General features: G+C 61.8%; 3 protein-coding genes across 15 annotated transcripts in view; 1 reads left to right on the forward strand and 2 right to left on the reverse strand.

Moving 5' to 3' along the window:
- Positions 1-170: 170 nt before the first annotated feature.
- Lrrc45 (leucine rich repeat containing 45) lies at positions 171-7,635 on the reverse strand. Of its 7 annotated transcripts, none has more exons than XM_047545780.1 (18): positions 7,550-7,635; positions 6,941-7,146; positions 6,385-6,446; positions 5,967-6,037; positions 5,536-5,714; positions 5,206-5,334; positions 3,924-4,036; positions 3,511-3,569; positions 3,182-3,259; positions 2,844-2,979; positions 2,696-2,773; positions 2,495-2,606; positions 2,331-2,401; positions 1,906-1,998; positions 1,486-1,578; positions 933-1,106; positions 715-862; positions 171-638 (listed from the first exon to the last, which is right to left on the reverse strand). In XM_047545780.1, exons 2-18 carry the CDS (start codon positions 7,140-7,142, stop codon positions 442-444), a joined length of 1,995 nt encoding a protein of 664 aa, XP_047401736.1. In that variant the 5' UTR covers positions 7,143-7,146; positions 7,550-7,635; the 3' UTR covers positions 171-441. The 7 variants fall into 7 exon arrangements, with proteins under 7 accessions (XP_047401736.1, XP_047401734.1, XP_047401738.1 ...); XM_047545778.1 differs by having other exon boundaries at positions 6,892-7,146; XM_047545782.1 differs by lacking the exon at positions 7,550-7,635 and adding an exon at positions 7,498-7,515.
- Positions 7,636-7,828: 193 nt separating this feature from the next.
- Cenpx (centromere protein X) lies at positions 7,829-10,961 on the forward strand. Of its 3 annotated transcripts, none has more exons than XM_047545796.1 (6): positions 7,864-7,894; positions 9,030-9,071; positions 9,932-9,983; positions 10,078-10,131; positions 10,355-10,443; positions 10,524-10,961. In XM_047545796.1, the coding sequence occupies exons 1-6, from the start codon at positions 7,865-7,867 to the stop codon at positions 10,536-10,538; spliced, it is 282 nt and encodes a 93-aa protein (XP_047401752.1). In that variant the 5' UTR covers position 7,864; the 3' UTR covers positions 10,539-10,961. The 3 variants fall into 3 exon arrangements, with proteins under 3 accessions (XP_047401753.1, XP_047401752.1, XP_047401751.1); XM_047545795.1 differs by having other exon boundaries at positions 10,539-10,961; XM_047545797.1 differs by lacking the exon at positions 9,030-9,071 and having other exon boundaries at positions 7,829-7,894; positions 10,539-10,961.
- The window catches only part of Aspscr1 (ASPSCR1 tether for SLC2A4, UBX domain containing), a 38,566-nt gene continuing 26,205 nt past the window's right edge, over positions 10,330-22,690 (reverse strand). For all 5 annotated transcript variants that reach the window (XM_047545786.1, XM_047545789.1, XM_047545790.1 and 2 more), the window contains 9 exons: positions 19,059-19,198; positions 18,741-18,822; positions 18,325-18,391; positions 17,553-17,615; positions 17,130-17,182; positions 13,042-13,093; positions 12,730-12,799; positions 12,486-12,661; positions 10,330-12,403 (listed from right to left, as the gene is read on the reverse strand). In XM_047545786.1, coding sequence (XP_047401742.1) covers positions 12,390-12,403; positions 12,486-12,661; positions 12,730-12,799; positions 13,042-13,093; positions 17,130-17,182; positions 17,553-17,615; positions 18,325-18,391; positions 18,741-18,822; positions 19,059-19,198 — 717 coding nt within the window. In that variant the 3' untranslated portion in view covers positions 10,330-12,389. The remainder of the gene's footprint in view (positions 12,404-12,485; positions 12,662-12,729; positions 12,800-13,041; positions 13,094-17,129; positions 17,183-17,552; positions 17,616-18,324; positions 18,392-18,740; positions 18,823-19,058; positions 19,199-22,690) is intronic.

Raw genomic sequence — 22,690 nt, forward strand, 5'->3', positions numbered from 1 at the left:
AGCGCGGGTATCTGCAGTCCCAGGCCGGAGGCGGGGATCGCGCGGCCTTCAGGCGCCAGGTAGCATGAGGGGCGGCCCCGCCCCGCCCGCGGGTCCTTCCCGTGGGGTTCGGTAGCGGCTGAGAGAGGCGCTGGACCAAGACGCATCACCAAGTGCAAAAGTTCTGTATTTCAGACTCGCCGTCGGCGCGCGGCAGCGCTCACGGTGGGAACTCCCTCCCTCCCACCGCCGCACTGTCCCCGCGGGGGACCAAGGAGCCCCTTCCTGGGCGCACGCGGTCCTCCCGGCGTAGGGCTGCGGGGTCGCTTTGGCGTGGACCGCACGCCAGCTGGGCGCCAGGTTTGTCCCCACGGTGGAAGAAGGGGGACCCGGGGCCTGCGCTTTAGGAAGGGACACGCATGAGAGACGCCACCCCTCGGTCCTCCCGGGGCGATAGGGACTTCACTTTGGGGGACTCAGAGATCTCAGGGGAGACCCCTGGACATAAGCCAAGACAGCATTTTGCAGGAAGCTCGCCCGCTGGGCCTCCTCATCACGGATGCGTGCCATCTCTGCCTCTTTGAGCCGCAGCTTCTCCCGGAGGGATGCGTTCTCGCTCTCCTTGTCCAGCAGTGCCTCCCGGTGGTCACTCGCGATCACTGCAGGCGAGGGGCTCAGTGAGAAGGGGGGCTGAGACCTGATCCAGTTCAACCCAGCAGCCAGGTGTGAACTTACCTTTGAGCTGGCGTTCCAAGGCTGCCACTTTCTCCCTCAGAGCCTCCTGGGCTGTCAGCTCGGCCTGCAGGCGGCCCATCTGCTCCTGCAGTTCCACTCGCACCCTGGTCACCTCTGCTACCTTTTCCTGGTCCTTGTTGCTCAATTCCTGTGGGTCATGGGGTGAGACACAGCAGGAGCAGGCACCCCTGGGGCCCGCGGCCCTGGAAGTCCACTACCTGCTGTAGCTCCTCTATGCGCCGCCGCTGCCCCTCCACCTGCAGGCTGAGCTGGCTGGCCCGTGCCTGGGCCTCGGCCACCGTCTGCTTCTGCTGCATGCAGGTGCCCTGCGCTTCGTCCCGCGCTTGTGCCAGCAGCCGCAGCTTCTCCTCCAGATGAGCCAGGTGCTGTTGCTGGGGGCATGGGAGGCACTCTGTCCAGGGGCCTCCTGGCCCCAGCATGCATCTGGAGCAACAGTCTGCATGTGGACTGACCCCCATCTCTAGAGAGACTGAGGGGAAGGCTCCAGTGTCGCTTGAGATCACTCGTCTTGTTCTGCAGCTGCTCTATCCTGTGCCTCCAGGACCTCCAGGACCATCCCCTCATGCACCCCCAGGCTTGAATCTAGCCCTTTGGACTCGTGGTGCCTCCCTCTCCCGTCTCAGAGCCCCGGTTGTGTGGCCAACGGCCCGGGTCTTGCCCACGTTAGCCTCACTCCCAGTGGCTCAAGCCAGTCCTGAAGGCTTTGCAGGGTTCTGCAACAGGCTATGAGCACTTGTGGCCACATCTCACCTCCTCCAGGCGGGCCTGGTTCCTGGCCTTGATGAGCTCCTCTTCGGCCTGGCCACGCTCGCTAAGTGCTGCTGCCTTCACACGGCTCAGTTCCTGCAACAACAGCCATCTGCTAGTCCATCCTGCTCTGGCCCAGGCTCCCTTCTGGGCCATGGGGCTGGGAGACTCCCTCCATCAGCCTCTTAAGGCCACATGCACCACCCCCCACCCCCAGCTCACCGGACAGGGTTTCTACAGCCAAGGAGGCTCACACTAGCTCTCTGTGGCCTCTCAGGGACGCTGGTGGGTGGGTCCCCAAGGTAGGGTACAGTAAGGCTGAAACCAGAAAGGTGTGCCCCAGGTCCCGGGACCCGGCATGACAGGAGCTGCCACCCTCACTCGCCCTAGGGCTGAAGCTTGCCCCCGTCCATGTGGGCTCACCTCCTCCAAGGACAGTCTCAGGGCCTCCAGCCTCTGCACCCTCTCCTGCATGGCCCTCTCACTTTCCTCCAGGTGGCGGGTCATGTGCTCCACCTGCCCAGGTGTGGGAGTCAGGCCAGGGTTGGGAGGTGCAGGCTTTCCCAGTCCACCCCCATGGAATCCCTGCCCCGGAGGGCACACATCTCTTGGGAAAGGTCACCCTGAGGGTGCTGGTAGGAGCAAGTACAAGGGCATGCATGCCCGAGCAGGGGAGCCGGCATCTCTTCACCTGTGGGGAGCACTACACACTCGAGGGCCTGGGTGGTGAAGATCCGCCACCAGCAACTGAAGGCTGAACTGAAGGGGCATGCTTTAGGGACACTGAGGCCTGTACATGCCAGGTGGATGGGGAACCAGGGCCCACAAGACATGCACCATGAAGGTACCTCCTTGAAGCGCAGTTTTTCCGAGTCCTCCATGCTCTGTCTGGCCCTTCTCTTCTCCACATCCAGGCGCTCTAAACCCAGGGGGAAAGTATGATGAACCTTCTCTGGAGTGCTCCGTCCCTGGGGCTCCCTGTCCCGGTAGTGGCAGGCCTGCCTGTGCCCACCCTCAGCCTGCACAACTCGAATCTTCAGCTCAGCTGATGTGTTGGTCAGCTCCTGCCTGGTCAGAAACAGCTCTTCCTGCTGGGACTTCAACTTCCGCTCCAGTTCATCCACCTGGAAAGCCAGCAGCACGGGCAGGAGCTGGGCCAACCCTGCCGGCCCACCCTCGGCTCCCTGGGTGGGTGGTCCCGTGACCCTTGTACCTGGTTTCGGAGCAGCAGGTTCTTCTCACTGGCGGCAGACAAGTCTCTGAGGAGCCTGGACTCCCGCTCTGCAGCTTCCTGAGTTGGGCGTGGGTGAGTACCAGTCACACTGCTGCCACCCCCAGCTGTCCCCCGGCACGTGCCCCACCTGCTGCTCCAGCCTGCGCTCCTTCTCTCCCCTCTGTGACAGACTCAGCCGCTCCTGCTCTGCCGTGGCCAGCAGCTCCCCCAGGTCCTGGGACTTCTGCTCGGACAGAGCCAGGGCAGCCTCAGTCATCTGCAGCCTGCAAAGAGGAAGGGCCAGCCAGCTCCGTGCCAACTCCATCAGCAGTGTCCGCTGACCTCACTCCTGCCAGGCCCTATTCAAATCCCAGTCAGTGCTCACCTCTCTCAGAAAGCTTTCCTGGGTAACCTGCCTCTGCCTGCACCCCTCCCGTCCCGTGGGCACAACTCCATGTGTTCTGAGGCCACCCCTCCCCTGTTTACTTGGCCTTGAGGGCGTTGATGATGGAGTGCCTCTCATTCAGGGCTTCCTGAAGCTGCCCCGCACGTGCTGCTGCCGCCCTGTGGGCAAAGGAGGCTCTGCGAAACCCAAACCCTGGGTCCCTCCCTGGCCTGCCAAGCAGCTGTTGTTCCTTATGCATCTGCGGCAGGCCAGCTCGGAGCTGAGGGCAGCAGTGTGACTACTGGTACTCACTGCCACTGGCCCTCTAGCCCACCTCCTTAGGAAGCACAAGGTACAACTCCTTCTCAGGCAGGTGACCCAGGTTTGCGGCTCAGCTGCAGCCCTGCCTCCCCAACCCTGGGCCACTCACTGGCTGCTCCTGGCCATCTCTTCTCGCTGCTTGTCGATTGTCTCCATCAAATCCAGAAACTGGGGACAGAGCAGACCCCCTCAGAGTCCAGAGTCTGCTTGCCCTGCCCTGCCCAAGCAAAGGAGAGCAGATGCCCACCAACGCAGCTGGGCAACACTCAGCCTCCTGGCCCCACTGCCTCACTTAGAGGAAAGATGCCCTGCAGAGGGGCTGGAGGCCGGGACTCTGGCTCTCAGGAAGACCCGGCCCAAAGGAAGTAGGGTCAGGAGGTCGCCTTGGTTAGGGTCATCTGTGCCCCAGAGGCTCCAAGGTCTGGAGGAAGGGAAGGTGGTATACTATGGGGGCAAGGGAGTGGGAAGCTGGCCAGGTCCTGCATCCACAGCAGCTCTGAGGTCTGTGAGGATGCTGCTTACCTGCTTGGACTTCTCCTCCTGGAGGTATTGGACCTCCTTGCTAAGAAGGTGGGTGCGGGCTTGGGTCTCCTGGAAGGCAGAGTGCCGGTCCCGGTTGTGCTCCATGGCTTGCTCTGTTGGAAGGAGCCGTGTTATCCACCTGCTGGGAATCTGCCTGAGGAAGCGTGGAAGACTGGCCCAGCCCTGCACTGGCTATACCTAAAAGATGGTCATCTGGGAACCAACCCCCTGTGGGATGCACCACCTCCACTACACCTGGGGTGGGGCTGAAAGCAGGAGGTACCTGGCATGGGGACCTCTCCTGCACATTGAGGAGGTTGCTCCAGCACAAGAGATGGCTACCATGCTGGAGCGGCTGTCCTCCACCACAAGGCTGAGGGCCACTGCACAACTTAAGAGGTGTTCTGGAAAGCTGCAGGCGGGGGCTGGGGTTGTGGCTCAGTGGTACAGCGCTTGCCTAGCACATGTGTGGCACTGGGTTCAATCCTCAGCACCCCATAAAAAATAAATAAATAAAATAAAGGTATTGTGTTCATCTACAACTAAACAATAATTTTTAAAAAAGGACTTAAAAAAAAAAAAAAAAAAAAAAAAAGGCCCAGGCGGGTGTGAGTCAAAAGCCATTTCAACAGCTACTGCTTGCCTGGAGGTAGGTCTGGGAACAGTGAGAAGTTGGAGATGACAGAGGGTTAGGTAGCGCCATCAGGAAGAAGTGACCCTATAGCACAGTAGCACAGAGGTGTGGTAGAAGCCAGGGTTCAGGACTCTGGGCCCATGCTCAGACTTCTGTGTCACTGCGTGACACATGGGGAGCTATAAGGTGTGGATCCGCTATCCTGGGGCTGAGATGTCCTCTACAGGGACTTGTGGGGAGGAAAGATCACAGCTGTGGCAGAAGCAGCACAGGCCACGTGGCTCTCTACCTACAGGGCTCACATGCACAGCCACAAACTCAAGGATGACCAGGAGACAAATGCCAAGAAATGCTAGAGTCGGGCTCCTGGTCACAGGGGCTTTGCTTGCCAGTCTGTGAAATGTGACGCCCTCCCCCACTACCGGGTCCTGAGAACTGAATGAGCACGTGGCTGCCACGCAGCAGGCTGTGGCTGCCTGCCTTCTGCTCTTCCCTCACCCCCGTGGTGCTAACCTACACTGGGTTACTCCTGTGGTAAGCCTACCTGTCCAAAGCCCTGAGCTGCCCCCCTCCCTTGGTGGGAGCCTCTGTCAAAGGGCTTCCTGTCCTGTTCCAAACTGAGGAGCAAGCAGCTCCATGCACCCGTACCCACGGCTCTGAGGACGTCACTGGGGACGTTGTTCCCAGCCAGGTCCAGCCTCCAGAGGGTTCTGTTGCTGGGGAGACAGTTCACCAGGGCCCGGCCCCCCAGGAGGCCAATGTTATTCCAGCGCAGGTCTGGAAGGAAACCTGCTGTCACTAGATGGAAGGTACCTGGTAGACTGGGGGAGCTGGCCTAGTCAAGGCTGCTTCCTTTGCCTATGGTTGCCAACAAAGCAGGAAGCCCAGCCCACTCCTTCCAGAGGGATGAGGGAGCAGGGGATATGGCCTGAAACACCCCAGGTCCCGCCGGGGAAGCCGGAGTGCAGAAGGCCTCACCCAGCTGCTGGAGAGTGGCATTGCCCTTCAGGGCCAGGGCCAGCTCCTCTGCCCCCTTGTGACTGATCTGGTTGTTGCGGAGGTCCAGCTGCTGCAGGGTGCTGTTGGCTGCCAAGCCCCCACAGAAGGTGGCAAAGGCATCTTCCCATGTGCCCAGATTGTTCCACTCCAGGGTGAGGCTGTGGGAAGGGGACTCAAGGTGCTCAGCCCAGTGGAGCACCTGACCTGGGGGGGCCCAGGGCCTGCAGAGGCTGTGGGTTCAGGCGTCTGATGGATGTTGGAGCCTCCTGAGTGATTTATACCCACCTACTCCCCACCAACGGACGTGGAACACAGACAACTGGACTGAAGGAGTGAATGGGTTGCAGGACTGTGTTCTCTGGGGCCAACCCTGAGCCAGAGGGACCTGGTGGATTGGGATGGTGCTATACCTCTGAATGGACTGGTTCTGTCGAAGGAGTTTTCCCAGAGCCTCGGCCCCTGCAGCTCGAAGGTTATTGCCCTAGGATAGGAACAGTCTGGCCAATCACTTCCTGTCACCTGCTGGGTTCTGAATACCACATCCCTGCCCCTTGGAACTTTGGTCAGGCAACACATAAGGCCAGGGAGGCAAGCTCTGGAGAAGGTACATGTCCTGTAAGAGCCTAGTTTCCCTGATATCCTGGGCTGCTGTGCTCAGTATTTATGGGAGCACTGCCCTCAGCACACATGTGTGTGGGACAATCGGAGGGGAACCATGGAGGTCCTGGGTGCCAGACCTTACAGACACGGTTTCTAGCCACTGTCAAGATCCCAGGCCCTGGGACCCTGCATTCTCCCCTCTCCTACCCAGAGTACAGGCCTGCTCACCTTTAGATCCAGAAGCTTCATGACAGTGTTGGCACACAGTCCTTGGAGCAGCAGTGTGGTTCCTGGATAAAGGAGATGGGTGGTCACTCTCTGCCTCTGCTGGCCCTGAGCCCTCCCTGTGGGCCCCATCTCGGTGCATCTCCCTAGACAGAAGAGGGAGGACTGCCCCATTGTTCCCATTGTTCTGGGTTTACACTGGAAATTAGTCTTCTTGCTCCCTGTAAGGTCTGAAACATTTGCCGCCTTGCCAGGCAGCACTGGGTTTTTGAGACCTCTCTAGAGCCAGCACAGAAGAACCGGAAAGTCAGGGAATGTTAAGCCTTCTTTTCCTCCGCTATACAGGGAAATTGCCCTCTGCTTCCAGGTTTTGGGAGGGGACACTTGCTCACTTTCCGGTACATACAGGAGAAGAGGAAACAATCAGGTGGCACAGAAGCATTCCCTGCCTGCAGCTTCGGAGGTCAGCCCTTTAAGTTGCAGAGGACGCCCTGCAACTCAGGCGCCCACCTTCCTCGCTCAGCATGCAGTCGCTAAGGACAAGCTCTGTCAACAGTGCCTGATTCTGCAGCAGCTTGCCCAGGGCCCTGCAGGTGTCCACCGTGAGGCTCTGCGTGGCCAGGTCCAGTCGGCCCCGTGGAAGCTGGTGCAGTTGCTGCAGGACAGCATCCTGGGGTTCGGACCCACTCTCCTTGCATAGACGGCTGTAGGAACGCCGAAACTCCTCCATGTCCCCGAGTGCGGGCTGGCCCTCCCCGCATTCTCCTAGAGACAGGTTCCAGGTGAGCGGCTAGGCCGGCGGCCGAGAGGCCCCCTCCCTGGGGGCCTACACGTAGCTGCAAGAGGGGCAGCCGCTCAACACCCGGCTCAGCGCGGGCAATCCTGGCATCGGGGTTGGGTCGACGTCTCAAACGACGGGGGCTGGGGACGAGCTACGCTGACCCCAAGGGGGAGGCCTAGGAGGGTGGGATGGGACGGTACGGGTGGTCGGGACCGCGCAAGGAGGGCGTCCCCGGATGGCAAGCGAGGACAGGGAGGCCGAGGAGAGCTGGTCAAGAGAGCAGGCAGGCGCGTCACACATACCCCGAACCCTCCCTGCGAACCCTCCCTGCGAACCCTCCCTGCGGACTCCGCGGCTCCCAGCCCGCCCTCGCGCCGCGGAACCCACTAGCCGCCTCCGCGCTTCACACTGCCCCGCGCGCCTCAGTATCCAGGAAGAGCAGGGGGCGCCGGGAACGGCGAAGGGGACTTCAACTCCCAGGAGGCGTTGCAGAAAAGTGGCTCATCAAAGGCCAATGAGAGAGAAGAGCGGACGCGCGCTGTGGCTGCAAGCCCAGGAGCTCCGCCTCATTGGCTGGGATCTGGCGGCACGGGGGCGGGGCTCCAGGGGAACGCTCGCGATCATTGGTCAGGGGTGTGGCCCAGGCTCATTGGCTGAGGCGCAGGGGCGGGGTTTCCCAGAGCGCTGCCGGCGGCGGCGGTTATGGAGGGATCCTGCGCGGGTTTCCGTAAGGTGAGATCCATGACTGGCGGGCTGCGGGTGCGGACGCTGCAGCTCCCGCGTGGCACCTGTGCGGGTCCGAAGCCAGTCCGCGCGCTGTCCGCGTATTCTTCGAGGGTGGGGTCCCCCGGCCAGACCGAAGGGTCTGCGGAGGCAGCCGGACCGCCGCCCGCCCCTGGGCTCAGCGGAAGAGATGGAGCGCGGTCCAGCCGCGGAGCCGCAGGGCCTCCCACACCGCCCGGGCCCCTGGCGCGAGCAGAAGCTGCTGCGGCGCGCGTACTCCTTGGTGCCGCCAGGCGCGGCAGCGCGGGCTCAGCCGTCTGCACGGAGGCCTTCCCTAGGAGGCAGGGCTAGGGTTAGACTCAGGCTTCCCATCCGAGGGTCTGTGCAGAGGGCCCACTGGCCTCCACCCCCCGCGCAGACTAAGTGGTTTCTAGGTTGTTTCATTTAGTTGTTTTGCCTGAAAGTTGAGACAATGAGCGTCCTTCACGACTGGAAGGTGCACCAGGAGGGCTTCCTGTTGTGCTTGTCCCCTGGTGGAGGACCTAAGCTTGTAGAGGCGCGGGAATTCTTTTCACCTGCATCAGCCCCTTCTTGAGTTATTAACTTCCGAAGGAAAGTCACTGCGGCTTGGGTACTGCCTGAGACATGACACGGGGAGGGTCACAGCCTGTCTGGTTCTGGATTAAGCCCACCTGGACAGCTAGATCCCTGAGGACCTTGGCCAGAGCTGGGATTGTAGTCATTACTGACAAGCAGGCGTCCTCAGCGAGGATGACAAGGGGCTTGTGTCCTGTATGACCTGTGTGGTGGGGGCCAGGAGCTGGGCATGTTCACTGTGCCTCTCCTGGTCCTCCCCTCCTGGAGGTCACTGTAGAACGACTGCAGAAGCTGTTGTCCAGCCCCTTGCAGTGGCTGCCTCTCTGGCATGGTCTTCCAGAGCAGCATGCCAGGGGTCTTGGAGTAAGTGGGGCAGGTGGTACCTTCCTGACATGGCATTTGGTAAGCAGAACCAGCAGGTGGCACTAGGCTCCCATACTCATTGACAGGAACCCTCCTGGCTACTGCCAACTGCCCGTCAGGTTCTTCCCCTGCCCTCAGGACTTCTGTCTCTGCATCAACTCCTGCCCACTCTTCTCTGCGCTAGGTGAGACAGCGTGGCCTTTTCCTGGCTGATGCTAGTGGCCAGGTGGGTCCCAGCTCACCTTCCCCTGTGTGACAGGCTGCTGATCGGGCTCCTGTGGCTGCTGCCCTCTCTCCTCCCCAGTTGGTCCAGGCTGCTTCTCTTCTCAGCTGCTTCCTGCCCTGGGCAACTGGGAGGGGTGTCCTGGCCTCACGATCTGCACAGGTTCTTGTCCAGCTGCCCTGGTCCCCAGATTCCCTCACTATAGCACCATCCCACAGAATGGTGACATCCTTTCAGGTCTCAAGCCACAAAGTGAGAAGCCCTTCCTCCTAGAGGACCAACAGCTAGGCCCTGCTGCAGAGCCTATTCAATACCTCAGTAGCCCAGTCTTTCCAAGTCAGCGCCCCTCCACCCACAACCTGGAAATGGCGCCGTTTCCTGCCCAGGAGAGCTAAACAGGTCTCAGGTCTCTATCCAGCATTAGTGCTTCTGCACCGCAGCCCCGCTCCTGCTCCTGCCACACTGCACCAGACAATGATGTCCTAAGCAGGAGGATGGAGCTGGTGCCAAGTGAGGCAGCATTGGTGGGCAGACCTCCCCAGGCAGGAGCAGGCAGCTCTGGCATCCCAGATCCAACCAGGGCTGTTTACTCACGGAGAGCCACTGCCCCTCAGCCCCCAGGGTAAGTGGTGCAACAAAATTTCTCCTTCCCCCTCTCCCTGGAGCCTCTCAGATGCAGGTGGCTTCCGATGGGATTTCTTGTCACCTGAAGGGATCCCACGGGCCCCTCTTCCAGCCCCCTGGATAAGCTCTCCCCCTCAGCACTGCCAGCCTCCTCCCTGGGCCCGAGACCCTAGGGTGGCAGGGCTTTCAGCTGGAAGTCAGCCCACTCCTTCCAGGTCTTGACCCTCCCTCCCTTCCAGGAGCTGGTCAGCAGGCTGCTGCACCTGTACTTCAGGGACGGCAAGACCAAAGGTGTGGGTGCCAGTGGGAGGCCTGGGGAAGAAGGGGGCCACGTGGGGTAGGGGCAGCAGGGCGGGCCCTCCTGACTCTCTCTCATCCTTTGCAGTCAGCGGGGATGCACTGCAGCTTATGGGGGAGCTTCTGAGGATCTTTGTCGTGGGTGAGCCAAGGGCCCAGTGGCCAAAGAGCAGACGAAATTCTTTTACTCTTCAGTGTAAACATAGCTTTCCCAGCTGTGTCCCTGGAAAGCTGACGGGGAGGAGCTGCAGCCTGGCTCTTCTGAGGGGTGGCCGTGGGTGGGGAACGGGGGGCCGAGGCTCCAGCCCCCGCAACTTTCACACACACACCCCCCCACCCCCCCACCCCCGTTTCCTTGGCGTCAGAGGCAGCTGTCCGAGGGGCCCGCCAGGCCCAGGCAGAGGACGTGGCGCTTGTGGATGTGGACCAGCTGGAAAAGGTGCTTCCTCAGCTGGTACGTGGGGTACAGGCTGGCAGTCCAGTGGGTCCTGGAGGGTGCCTGGTTGGCTGGCTGAGTGTCCTTCTCCTTAACAGCTCCTGGACTTCTAGGGCTACTCATCCTCCTGAGGCCACCCCCAGGAAGCCAGTGCCCTTGCAAAGCTGGCCTGTGTCTTTTGTGGCACTAAGAGGTCTGCAGTGGAGTGACAAGTGTTAACACCTGGTTCCCAAGAGCCTCCTCCAGTGTTTGAAGAAGACGAAGGACCTAGCACTTGTTGCTCTCCCCCGTATCCTGTCCCTATGGCTCCCAGCCCAGTGAGACAGCCTCTGGGTCAGAGAGGCAGGTACAGGGAACAGGTGGACTGGCCTGCCTCCCTGTCCCAGCCATGCCAGCACCTGGGGTGTGGTGGCCACCCCAGCATCAAAGCCCACCTGCAGCCTGTTAACCACATGGCCCTCCCCTGGAGGGTGCCTCCCAGGCTATCAATTTGTTCTTACAGAGCCACACTAATAAATCAACATCTCTTCTCCCGGGCTTTGCCTCCTTGTTGCCACTGATCACTCACTCAGATTGCTTCAAAGCCTCACTCTGCGTGTCCCCTTCCATCCATTTTGGTAGAACAAAGCCACAGCCCTTAGGAAGGACAGGGTGGTCAACAAATGGCATGTGTGCACTGCCCACCAGGGGCTGAGCCAGCTACAACCAGAGCAGCCAGCTCTCCCAGAACATACTCTGCCCTTCACAGGCCACAGCAGCTGCCACCAGCAGGCAGTCACGTCCAGGAGCACTGCCATGTGCTGGCCTCAGGCTCTCCCTGGGCCTACTGACTGTGGGCAGTACCAGGATGACAGGGACCCAGAGACCAGATGCTTCCAGGTCTTGAACCTGCTTCAAGGCCATGCTGAAATGAAAAAGGGCCTCCCCCATCCCTGCCCAGACATTGGCCCCAAGAAGAGGCAGGCAGAGTATAGGTCAGCTGCAGGCCATGCCCCTACCCACCTCAGCAATGCAGTGCTGTGAGTCCCACACAGGTCTGGCAGTCCCATTGCTCAGACTCTGTCCAGCTAGCTCCACTTGGGCCAGCATTCAGGAGACATATGGAGTCTTCTGTCCCTGCCTCCAGCAGCACCCTGAAGGGCTACTTGGAGTCCCCTCCCTTGAGCACCCAAAGCCACTTTGTCAGAACACAGGGCAGGGACACCAACATACTACTGGGCACTCAGCATCAGATGTGGCCTCCTGGGCTCCCGTCTCAGAATCAAGGAGCTGCGGGTTTTGGGTCTAGTGGGGATGGGCAGGTTTGAAGGGTGTGACGTCAGGCCCCAAGGCAGAAGGGACATCTGCTCCTGCAGGGGCCCAGGGCAGCCTTGGGGGACTTTGGAGGCAGGAGCTGGCCTGGGAGTAAGCCCCACTAGCCTGAGGAGGAGCTGGGTAGGCAGAGCTGCTCTGAGCGCCCATGTGCCCTCTCAGCAGGTGGGTGTCCATGGAGGTGAGGAGACCTGCAGGGACAGGCTGGCTGGTGGTGACACAAGGGCTCCAACGAGTGGAAGTGCTGGAACTGGCTACCCAGTCAGGCTGGGGGCACAAGGCAGGGTCACCAAAGACCTCACAGCAGGCCTGCCCAGGGCCCTGTGGGGGTGGGGGAGCGGCCTACTTCCTCCTCCTCTTCTAGCAGAGTAATGCAGTTCATTAGGTGCAACAGGGGGACAGCCACTGAGCCCAGGGCTCTGGCCTGCCCAGACCTTTTGCAGGGGACACCAGAGCCCTTCTCAGCAGGAACACAGGGCCACACCAGTCCAGCCAGGCTTCTGGGACCAGCTGATCACAGTGGATGAGCGAGCGGGACAGAGGTCTGTGGGGCCTTTGCTGCAGGAAGGAGGACGGAAGGCCTTGAGAGAAGCGTCTTTATTCCTGCGCGGGGCGGGGCGGGGCGGGGTCCTGCAGCTCCTGGACAGCAGCTCTCACCTCTTGCCAGCTGCAGCAGAAACACCGGGATGCTGTGGGCCCTGGGACCCCTGCCACCTGTCCTGCCTGCCCACCCCGCCTCCCACTGGTACCTGGCAGCCTCAGCCATTTGGGCACCTTGCCCGGGTTCTTCCTCATGGGCTGCACTGCCCCTGGGAGAGGTCCAGGGGGTCCCAGTGCCCCCTCCTCAGCAGCTGGCTCTGACTCCAGAGGCACAGGGCCAGGGGTTGGCAGTGGCAGGGGAGACCTGGTGGCCCTGGACATGCACCTGGGATGAGAGGCTGAAGTCAGGACGGCTGGCACTGCGCAGGAGACCCCGGCACCCAGGGCACTTACCTAGCCACCAGTACATCCGCTGCAGAAGGGGAGATGGTGTGTTCCAGCAGCCTGGGCTCCAAGTAGAGGCCTGCGGAGGCACCGCATCCCCTCAGCCCCTGGGGAACTCCCTCACCTTCCACCCACACACGCAGCTTTTGGAGGGCGTGTGCCTGGCAGGGAAGTAGGTATCTGGGTACAGACCTTCCTTCCAAGACCCACATGAGGTCTCCAGACTGAACACCCTCCAGGGCTTCCTGCTTTGGGCATCAGATAAGGTGGGACTCATGGTACAGGACAGTTGGCCGGGGTCAGCAGTGTGGTCCCACTTACCTGTTGGTTCCTCAGCTCCAAAGTGTACAAGGGCAGCGGGGAAGAGGTTTGCCTGCAGAGGAGAGGAAGGGGGACTCAGGGGCTATGTAGGCAGAGCTTCCACCAGCCCAGGGTCTGAGATGGCCACGGCCCTTCCCTACAGCAGCCAGCCCAGCCTGGACAGGGACCCCACAGGACAGTCCAGAGCCCCACCTGGAAGTGCGCTTATTTCTGTGACTCCTCCATTCCCGTCTCCTCCCTCCTAGCCTCCCACCCACAGCAGAGTGAGCAGTCAGCACTCCGAAGGCCAGCTGCAAGGCCCAGCAGGCACCGAGTGTGCACCTGTGGGTGTCCTGCCCAGGTCAGAGCAGACAGCACTGGAAGGGTGGTCTGGGGACCAAGGATGCCAAGGAAGGGCAACCTGCTGCTGTCTAGGAACAGAGACGGTGGAGACAGGGAGGCCCATGCCTCCCTGCTGACTGTCCACAGCCCCATACCTGGTGTTGCCCCCCAGACTTGTGGGGCTGTGGGCAGGGGGCTCTCCTTTGGGTTGAGGGGCGCACTCAGACACAGTGGGAGACAGGAGTGTCCTGGGAGGGCAGGCCCGGGCTTGAGGATGGGTAGCTGGTTCCCAGAGCAAGCAGCTCTGGGGTCCCAGGCTGAGTGCCCCAGCCAAGGCAGGGTATCCACCTGGCTAAGCCGGGGGCACAAGCTGCCACTGGCCCTGAGCTCCTCGTGTCCACTCAAATAAGGGTGAAGATGCTCTGCAGACCCAGGGAGCCGAGCACCAACGCCTCCCCACAGCAGGCAGGAGGTGCAGGATTCCTGCTCAGGGACTGGCCCCACTCGCTTGGGCCCCAGTGGGGGAAACCAAGGTACAGGGCCAGCTGACACCCCGGGCATGCAGCTCCAGGAGCACAGAGCGGCAGAGGCCAGGCCAGCTGACAAGGCCTGAGGCTGACGGGGCTGAGGCCCAGCCACGTTCCTGGAAGGAGCTGCAGCTGCCGCGGAGGTGGAGGGTGTTCTCTGCCTGAGGCGCCAAACTGCTGGGAGTGCCCTGGGCTTGCTGGGCGGGTGGGGCTGGGGGGACATTAGAAGATCAGTAAGAGTGGCTTCAAAGGCCGGGCCTAGGAACGCTGAAACCTCAGCCTCCAGCCGGCAGCAGGGACACTAACGAGGGCGGTGAATGCTTTGAAACCCAACTGTGAGGCCGGCATCAAAGCCCAACAGGAGGCCTGGGGCGGGGGCCCACCCTAGAGCCCCTAGGAGCACGGGAAGCGGGGAGCCTTCCTTGGTGCGGCACTTGGTGCCCTCTGGTGAGCCTCCGCTGTGGCAGCCACCTCCACACCCACATGCACGTCCCGGGGGACCTGGCCAGGGTTCACACAGGCCACAGCCCCGCTCTTGCAGGCACATCTGGGACACCCACGTCTTCAGCACTGGCCCACCCCAGCTACGGGGTGTCCCCTGGAAGCTCCAGGAGGGACCACACAAATCACTCAGGGGGGCCCCTCACCTGGCACTGCCTGTGCAGAGAGGCAGTCAAAACCAGGAGCACCAGGAGAGGGCAAGGGCCTGCAGGGAGCAGTCGGCAGAGCAGTCAGCACTGCGGGGCTGAAGGGACAAGGAGGTGGACAGCAGACTAGGCAGCATCGAGGCTGGTGAGTGCTCAGGGGGCTAGGCCTGGGCCTCCCTAAGCCTTACTACACCTCCCACTTGCGGAAACCTCCAGTTGGACCCCTGGAAGGCCTGAGGCGCCTGCCCTCCAGGACCCCAGGAACGTCCCCATCTTGAGTGCCATCACCTCCTTGGGCCAAAGAACCATACAGCAGAGAGGGGCAGCCTCCGCTGGGTCCAGGCCCCTGGGCTGCCTCTGCTCCAGGTGGCCAGGCTGAGGACTGCTCAGAGGCAGCAGGTGCTATCAGGGGCTTCTCCCTACACTCAAGGGACAGTGGGCTATGGCTTGCAAGGGCAGGGGATGAAAAGTCTCTGACTGTGGGACTCACTTGCTTCCTGTGGGCTGATGCCCTGGGTGGGAGCTGAATCTCATCTGACCCAGGGTGGGGGGTTATGCCGGAAGGAACCTAGGTACTGCTTACTCTTTCTAGCAAGCTGGAGTCTGGGGGCCAACCTCCGCCCCTCACCTCCTTCTCTGCTCTCAACTTGGAGAGAGGGCAGTCAGCAGCACCAGCCTGGCGGGTACAGGCCTAAAGCCTACACTCTATAGGGGAGTCCTCTAGACCAAAGTTTGGGCCAGCTCCCCCACCCCAAACCAGATCTCCCTGCCCACCTGGTTTGGGGCTCAAGTCCTGACCAAGTAAACGGACCAGCAGAAAAGGGATCCCACCATCTGTTCACCTGCACCCACTGTGGGCCACTCTGACCCATTCCTGGAACTGAGAACTGGCCGGGTTGCCAGACCCTGGCCCAGTCCCACCAGCCCATCCCCAGCAGACTCACAGAGAAGGATCGGGGACAGACCTGACCACAACCGTTAAACTGACCCCCCCAGACATGGGGACAACTGAGGGTTCAGATGGGAGGGGAAAGATGGGGACATAAGAAACACGGGTGACAGCTAACCCACAGCCCCCAGAAACATGGAGGACGGGCGAGGTGAGACTCCTCCAGGCTCTGGGCCCAGAGCTCATGTTGATGGCCCCTGGAGAGCAGTGCTGGCCGTCAGGGCCCTGGGCGAGGTGGCAGGTGAGGGCTGAGAAGGCAAGGAAAGGACCCTGGCTCAGAGTAGCCCTGCACTCAGGAGCTCAGGCCCGGGAACAAGGCTCGCCGTCCCCATTCTCCTGTCCCTGTCCTCCTGACCGCCCCACCAGCACCCCACACCATCATTCTCTGAGGCAGGCTGGGCCAGACAGCGCCAGGCCAGGCGGTCAGAGCGCAGCCCTGCCAGAGATGTGAAGGCTGCGGCTCCTGCACCGCCGCCTGCTCACCCGCCAGAGGGAGGCAGGCTTCCTTCCCTTGGCCCTGCCAGCTCTGATGGTGGCGGGCACGGTCACCACCCCTCAAAAGGCCCTGAGGCTGGAGGCCCAGCTGACTGATGGAAGGAGGCAGCTGCTGATGGTGGGGCAGCGTCACCATGAATCAGACATGGTGGACTGGAGGTGCCCGAGGCTCAGTCGGGGGAGCCTCCTAATGGGCGGCAGGGAGCTGGACACTGGCCCTCCATCCCAAAGCATCTTCCAAATTCAATGTTTATCAGCAGGCTGGCCAGCAAGGGGCGGGGCGGGTGCAGAGGGAGAAGCCTGGCGCCTCAGGGTTTAGGGCTGAGGGGACTGCCGTCACAGGCAGGCTCCACACCTCCGCAGCCCTCACCTGCAGGTGAGGCTTCCAGCCAGCCTCCCACTTCATGCCCCATCTCACCCCAATGGCAGCGGCTCCAGGCCGCCAGTGGAGCCTGTCACCCCCAACCCAGACCTCTGCAAAGGCCTCTGAGCTGCCTCTGTTGTTAATTAAAATATCTGACGATTCTTTGAAGAGGAAACTATTAGGCCAGAGGGGCTGGGGACGCTCCAGCTGCTCTCCCAGGGGGCAAAGGGACAGGATGTTCATGCCTCCTGGCTCCCTAAGGCAGCAGGGCAGGGCACGGGATTAAGAGGCCTCCAAGCACCAGGACCTCCAGGGGCGGGTGGGAGTGGTAGGCCAACCATCAGAGGCCAGTTGGGGACCAGGGGAAAGGCTGGGCCCAGGGGAAGGCAGGAGAACAGGCTGGCAAGAGCCCCCCAGCCCAGGTCCCCAGTCCCTCACAGGCAGCCACCTCTAGCCAAGGGTTCTGACCAGCCCTGTCAGGGCCCTTCCTCACCCAGGTACTGGGCAGAGGGCTGGTGTTATCCAGCAGTCCAAAGGCCAGGACCTTCTGATGGCCCCCTGCTCGGGATGGCTGGCCAGCCAGTCAGGCAGGCCCATCCCCGCCCTGGGGCCAGGCAGGAAGCGGAGGAGGTTGGAAAGCCCTGTCAGAAACAACTTCAGAGGCTGCCTGCTCCCTCTGAATTCCCGGCTCTAAGAGGCTTCATTACCGCCGCAGGCCTGCCAGGGCACTCCTTCCCAGCCGCAGGCCCCGCCCTGCCCAGCAGCACCCCGCGAGGCAGCAGTACCTGGAAGAGGGTCAGCGTGTGGTCATCCAAGATGGTTTTGGGGGGAGCAACAACTGCGGAGAGAAGGCACCATGAGGAAGACAAGTCTGGGGGCACCTTGCCCACCCTTCTGCTGTTGCAAAAGCCTGGCAAGGGGCCTGAGAGACACCAGGGGCCAGGGCAGACCCACCCAGATGCAGCTCTCCCTGGTTCACTGGCCTCTCCCTATGGTTGGAGCCAGAAGGTGGAGTTCAGGGCCTCCCTCCTGCTTCCCACTCCTTCCTGCCTCCCCCCAAGTTCAGCCTTGACATGAACAGGCACTGCCATGGGCCCTCAGCTGCAGACTGCAGTTTCTACAGAAACTAGGGAGGCGAGGTGGGCACAGGCCGGGGCTGGGACACAGGGAGAGTAAGGAGTGAGCGGAGCTCTGGAGAAGGCACTCACACAGGTGGAACGGCAACTGGGGGTTCCCCAGGTGGCTCTGCACGAAGTCTCGCAAGTCCCCCACTGCCAGGAGGGAGAGGGGAGCAGAGGGCTTCTCAGGACAGGTCCACACGCCTGCTTCCAAGGCCCACTTCTCTGCCCCCACTATCAGCGGCCCTGCCAGCCAGGGCACCGTGAAGTCACCCAGGGATCTGGTTCCCACAACTTGGACTCTGCTCCCACCTTCTCGGCAGAGGCCAAGCAGGGGTGGGAATTTCAACTCTGTTCCTTCTACGGCATCCCAATGCTCAATCTGGCTGGACCTTCTGCAGGCTGCTCCTGGGCCCATTCACCCCCAGCCATGTGCCTGGCCAGGCCTAGAGCATCCCCGTGTCTCTTGTTCACCCATCACCCCAGCCTGAACCCTGTCCAGGGGAAGGCTCCCTCAGAGGCTGGTGGGCCACCTTGGCCCAGCCATTCTGGGAAGTTCGCTGACACCAAGGCCCCCCAGACCCCTTCTCCAAGGGGTCCTGAGCCCACTCTTCCTCTGGGTGGCTGATCCATCATGCTCTGGATAAACAGGTGCATATAAGCATCCCCCAGCCAGGACTGTTCCTTTGGCAAAAGCTGGCTCATGGTCCGTGCCCAGGCTCAGAGCCCCCTGGCTCAGAGAAACCACTGCAGCTGCCCAGGCTCTCTGGAACCCATGGGGAGATGGCCAGTCCTGTGGCCTGGAAAGAACTGAGAGGGGATCAGAGGGCTCCCATTTCCCCTCCACAGTAGGGCCACGTACCTGTCTCGCTGGGGCGGAAAAAGCCCTGCAGGATGTGGCGATCAGGGAAGAGGACCCTCAGCACCACCTAGGTCAGGACAGGAGCAGCCGTCAGACTACAAAGTTCAGACCTGGCCCCATCCCTAGCCCCGGGGCCCCACAGTCTAACAGCCGAGGCTCAGGCTGGGGGCAAAGATGGCCAAGCCTGTGTGCACACACAAGCATACTAAAAGCACAGGCGTTTGCTTTAAAATCTGTAGTTTTTGCACTGCAGAAAATGTGGGTGCCTGGCTGGTCAGTTTGCGGACCACATCTTGTGCTAGCACTGGTCAGCATGTCTCATGACCAGCGGTGTGGGCTGCCTGAGCCCTGGTGGCTGCCAGGCGAGTCACGGCCACGTGCTGAGACAGAGACAGCCCCGCCCCCGTCCACCAGACCTTTGGGTAGCGCTCCAGTTTCTCTTTCATCTGAGCTTCCCTGAAGGCTTTGGTCACCAAGGGGGCTTCTTCCAGGCGTTTCCTGTGTCAAGAGGGGTGCAAAGTCCAGGTCTCCCCAGTCAAACAGAACCCTCAGGAGCAAGTGGATTTCTGCCACACCCCCCGAGGTGCTGCCAAGGGCACAGGTGCCAGGGACCCGGGCAGTGGCCAAGCCTGGCAGCCCCTGCGCCCTGGGGAAGGCAGGCAGAGCTAGCAGCCGGAGGCAAAACCCAGTCAGGGCAAACCAGTGGAGGAGACGCTGGGGACTGGGGCACCCACCGCTCGCTCTTGAGCTGGGCCAGACGCCTCCTCACGTCATCTACAGTCACCTCGAAGAACTCATCAGGTAGCTCTGCTGGCCAGGCCTGGAGCAGGTCCTCCAGGTCGGGGTGGCACACCACAGGGTCTCGGTCCACGGGCTGGGGGCAAAGGGCCTCATCTGACGTGGGTCTCCTGGGGGTTCTCAGCCCCCACGGCTGGAACGGTCATGCACTCTCAATCTCAGCCCGTCCCTCCCAGCCCACCTGCCAGCACAGGGTCAGGGCAGGACTTGGAACAGTGGACAAGGGGTCAAGCCTCAGACAAGCTCTTCCAACGCTGCAGCCCCTTTCCTCTCCCCGCCACTTTGGCACCCCAATCAGTATCACCACCTGATCTTGCTCACCAGCAGGGCCTGTGGCCTCAAGTCTAGCTCAGGCCAGGCTAGGTGCCAGCACTACCCAGGGGACTTGGGGAGTGGGTGAGGGGGAACACAGGCAGCCCACCTGCACACTCTCTGCTTCAGCGCGGGAACCCCAAGATTAGAAACCCACTGTGGAGCAACACCCCCATTCCTGGCCACGTCAGGGGCTCCACGGAGGGGAGGGGCAGTGACAGCCACCAAATTAGAGTGTTGGCAAAAACCCCAGCGGCTGCCCCCATTGCCCTCTCAGCCACAGCCCGTGGCCAGGCTGACTCCACCTCTCCCTCCCCTGGGGAATGAGCCAACCCTCCCTCTGCCCACCCTGGGGACAGAGGAAGGGACAGCGTCACTCCTAATTGGCATCAACAGCAATGAAAATTACAAGGCAGACCCACTCCATTTGCGGTGCTCTGGGAGGGTAGGACACCTCCTGGGGGCAGAGGCCACCCCACAGAGCCAGGCTTGACCGAGGGCCCGGCTGGGCCGGCAGGGCCCACAGTGATCCTGTCCTTCCCCACACAAAACAACCGAGACGTCAGAGAGGGCAGGAGGCCCCAGGAACCTGCCCTATGATCCTGCCCTGTCCCTCAAGGGCCCCTCTGGTCCCAGGCTGGCCTGCTCCTGCTCCTCTGCCCTGGGGGACAGGACTGGCAGATCTGGGAACCGGCTTCCCTTCATGCCTTCCTGCAGCCCTCTAGCAGCTGGGCAACACCCTGGTCCCACGGCCCTGAGGACAGCCTTCCAGGCCCAGGTTGGTCAGCCCTGCACAGTATTTGGGGACCAGCACGCCCAAAACACCCACTAGGACAGTTGGAAACACACCTGAGCCTCTACCCCCAGCCCTGTGCATGGATGCCGTACGGCCCACCAACCGTGTAGCTACGTCGCGCCTCATCCAAGGGCTGCAGCCCAAGAGGAGCTGGCTGAGGCCCGGGCAGGGGCCCACAGGTGGCTGACCAGGCTCCAGGGGCTGCCCCTTCCAAGCCACAGCCTTGCAGCAGCAGCCGCAGGCGGTCTTGCGCCAGTTCTTTACAAGCTGCAGGCACCAGGCGCCCCGTGGCCAGCATCTGCATTCCAAAAGGGCCATGAGCCCGCCAGGCCCCCAAGGGAAGGCAGGAAGGACATGGATGTGCCCAGCAATGGCCAGTCCAGGCCGAGATCCTGACGCAGATGTGGCCTCAGGGCACTTGGCCTCAAAGCCCCAAGCTAAAGGGCAGGCTCTCTAGTGGCCCAATCCAGCCCCTCCCCCGAGGAGCCAGCCCAGACCCACAGGATCTGAGTCCACACTGGTTGCAGCAGGCAGGCAACACAGTGATGGCATCACACCAAGACTGACCACCCGACAGAGTCCCTGTGCCCAGAACTCAGCAATACAGCAGAGGTCAGAGGCCAGCAGTTAGTCCCAAGAAGGACATGTCATCCTGGGGTCTCCATAGAGGACAGCAGGTCACAAATATATCTACCCCCCTGGAAGTACAAGGACCCCAAGTTTCACAGTCCACACTGCAGGTCAGGGTGGGAGGGGCAGAGCCACCTGCTTCATGCTGCAGGGGCCACTGCATTTCTGTTCAAAATAAAACTGACAAAATTCTTATCTGGATCCATCTTGGACTCCTACCCGCCATCCCCCAGGCCTCCACTCTGCTCGGGAAGCCTGGGTTTAAAGAGACCAGGGTCCCGTCCAGGACCAGAACCACAGGACGGATGGGATTCCCAGGCCCCTCACGGCACTGGAACACAGGGCCGCAGGAGCCAGGTGCCCTCGGGAGCCTGCTGGGCGAGGTGCAGGCTGCACAAACAGCTGGGGAGGGCCGGCTCTCCCAGGAGCACCGGCAGCATCTGCAGCTGGGCCGAGAGGAGTGGGAGGAGCCAAAGCGCTCGCGGAGGGCCAGCCGCTGAGCAGGCCAGCCGGGCAGGGCGTGTCAGGGCCAGGGGAGGGCCAAGCAGGCCCAGCACCTGGCCCTCGTGCTGTGTGGGCATCCACAGTGTCACGCACAGCTCCTCTCCCAGGTGGGCTGCAGAGGTGGTTCTAGATGGAGAACAGATCTAGGGATGAGACCCCAGCAGAAGAGCCCACAGTGGCACTGTGGGGACCACCAGGCCTGACTAAGCAGGGAGGCCCGGGGTGCATGCTGGTGGTTGGAGGGGGCCTCCAGGAGGGCCTGATGTCCAGAGACATCCTCCCGGCTGGTGCCGAGAGAGGAAAGGGGCAGGTTCTGCTGTCTCTCTGGCCGGGACAACGCTGAAGCAAGAGAGATGCCCTGGAGCCCAGCTGCCGAGACGGTGCACACAGACGCAGACAGCCGCACCCCCTCCTCTCCCTTCCAGTATGTTTTGGGAGGGCTACAGAAATCTTTGTTTCCATCTGCTGAGACTGAGAGAGGGCTCCAGATCAGTTAAAGAGCTCTTGGTGGCTTCAGGAAAAGGCGTGGGCAGGAGGTGCAGGGCCCAGGCCGCCAGGCTCTGAGGCCGAGTAGTGGCAAAGGTGGATCTTTTGAAGAGCCCCTGGGGGCTTGGCGAGATGCGCCTCTTCCCACCAAGGAAGCGCGTCTCCAGGAAACTGCAGGGATCCAGGCTGGTGGGCAGGTCCCAAAGCACCTGCTTCAGATGCCTCTCTGCAGCCAACGGGGCTCCCAGGGTTCCCACCTGCTTACCACGGGCGGAGGCACCAGGCTGGTCTGTGCTCACACACCTCCAAGCCCAGACCCTCCAGAATCCAATCATTGATTTGACGGGTCGAAACCGCCAAGGTAGGTGTGGGAGGTCCCAGGTGCAAACGGCCGGACAGGGCCCAGGTTTTTACTCTCAGAGACGAAGAAGCCAAGAAGAGCTGGTCGACGTGACGCCCGAGTTGACGTGCACGCCCTGCCCTGCTTGTTCCCTCGACGTGAGCCGGGCTCCTGGGGGGCAGGGCCCTGCTGGGAGCATGGCTGTGGCAGCTGCGCACCCACCAGCTTCCACCGCGGCTCCCAGCGCAGTGCCAGGTGCCCACAGCCCATCCTGGAGACAGGCCCGTCTCCAAGTCACAGCTTCTCTCAAGTGAGACTGGCTCCTGGCACCCTGCCCTGCAGCTGCCACCCTCCCGCGTCCTGGAGCACTTAACTGGCCAGTGAGGAGCTCACTGTGGTCTGGAGACGAGGGTCCCGGAAGCTCCTGCTCATGCAGTGGTAAGACTCGTCAGAGGCGCGGTGACGACTGAGCGTAGCCTGGTCAGGCCATCCAGGTGGAA

This window comes from Sciurus carolinensis, chromosome 3 (assembly GCF_902686445.1).
Source record: "Sciurus carolinensis chromosome 3, mSciCar1.2, whole genome shotgun sequence".
Classification (NCBI taxonomy): Eukaryota; Metazoa; Chordata; class Mammalia; order Rodentia; family Sciuridae; genus Sciurus; species Sciurus carolinensis.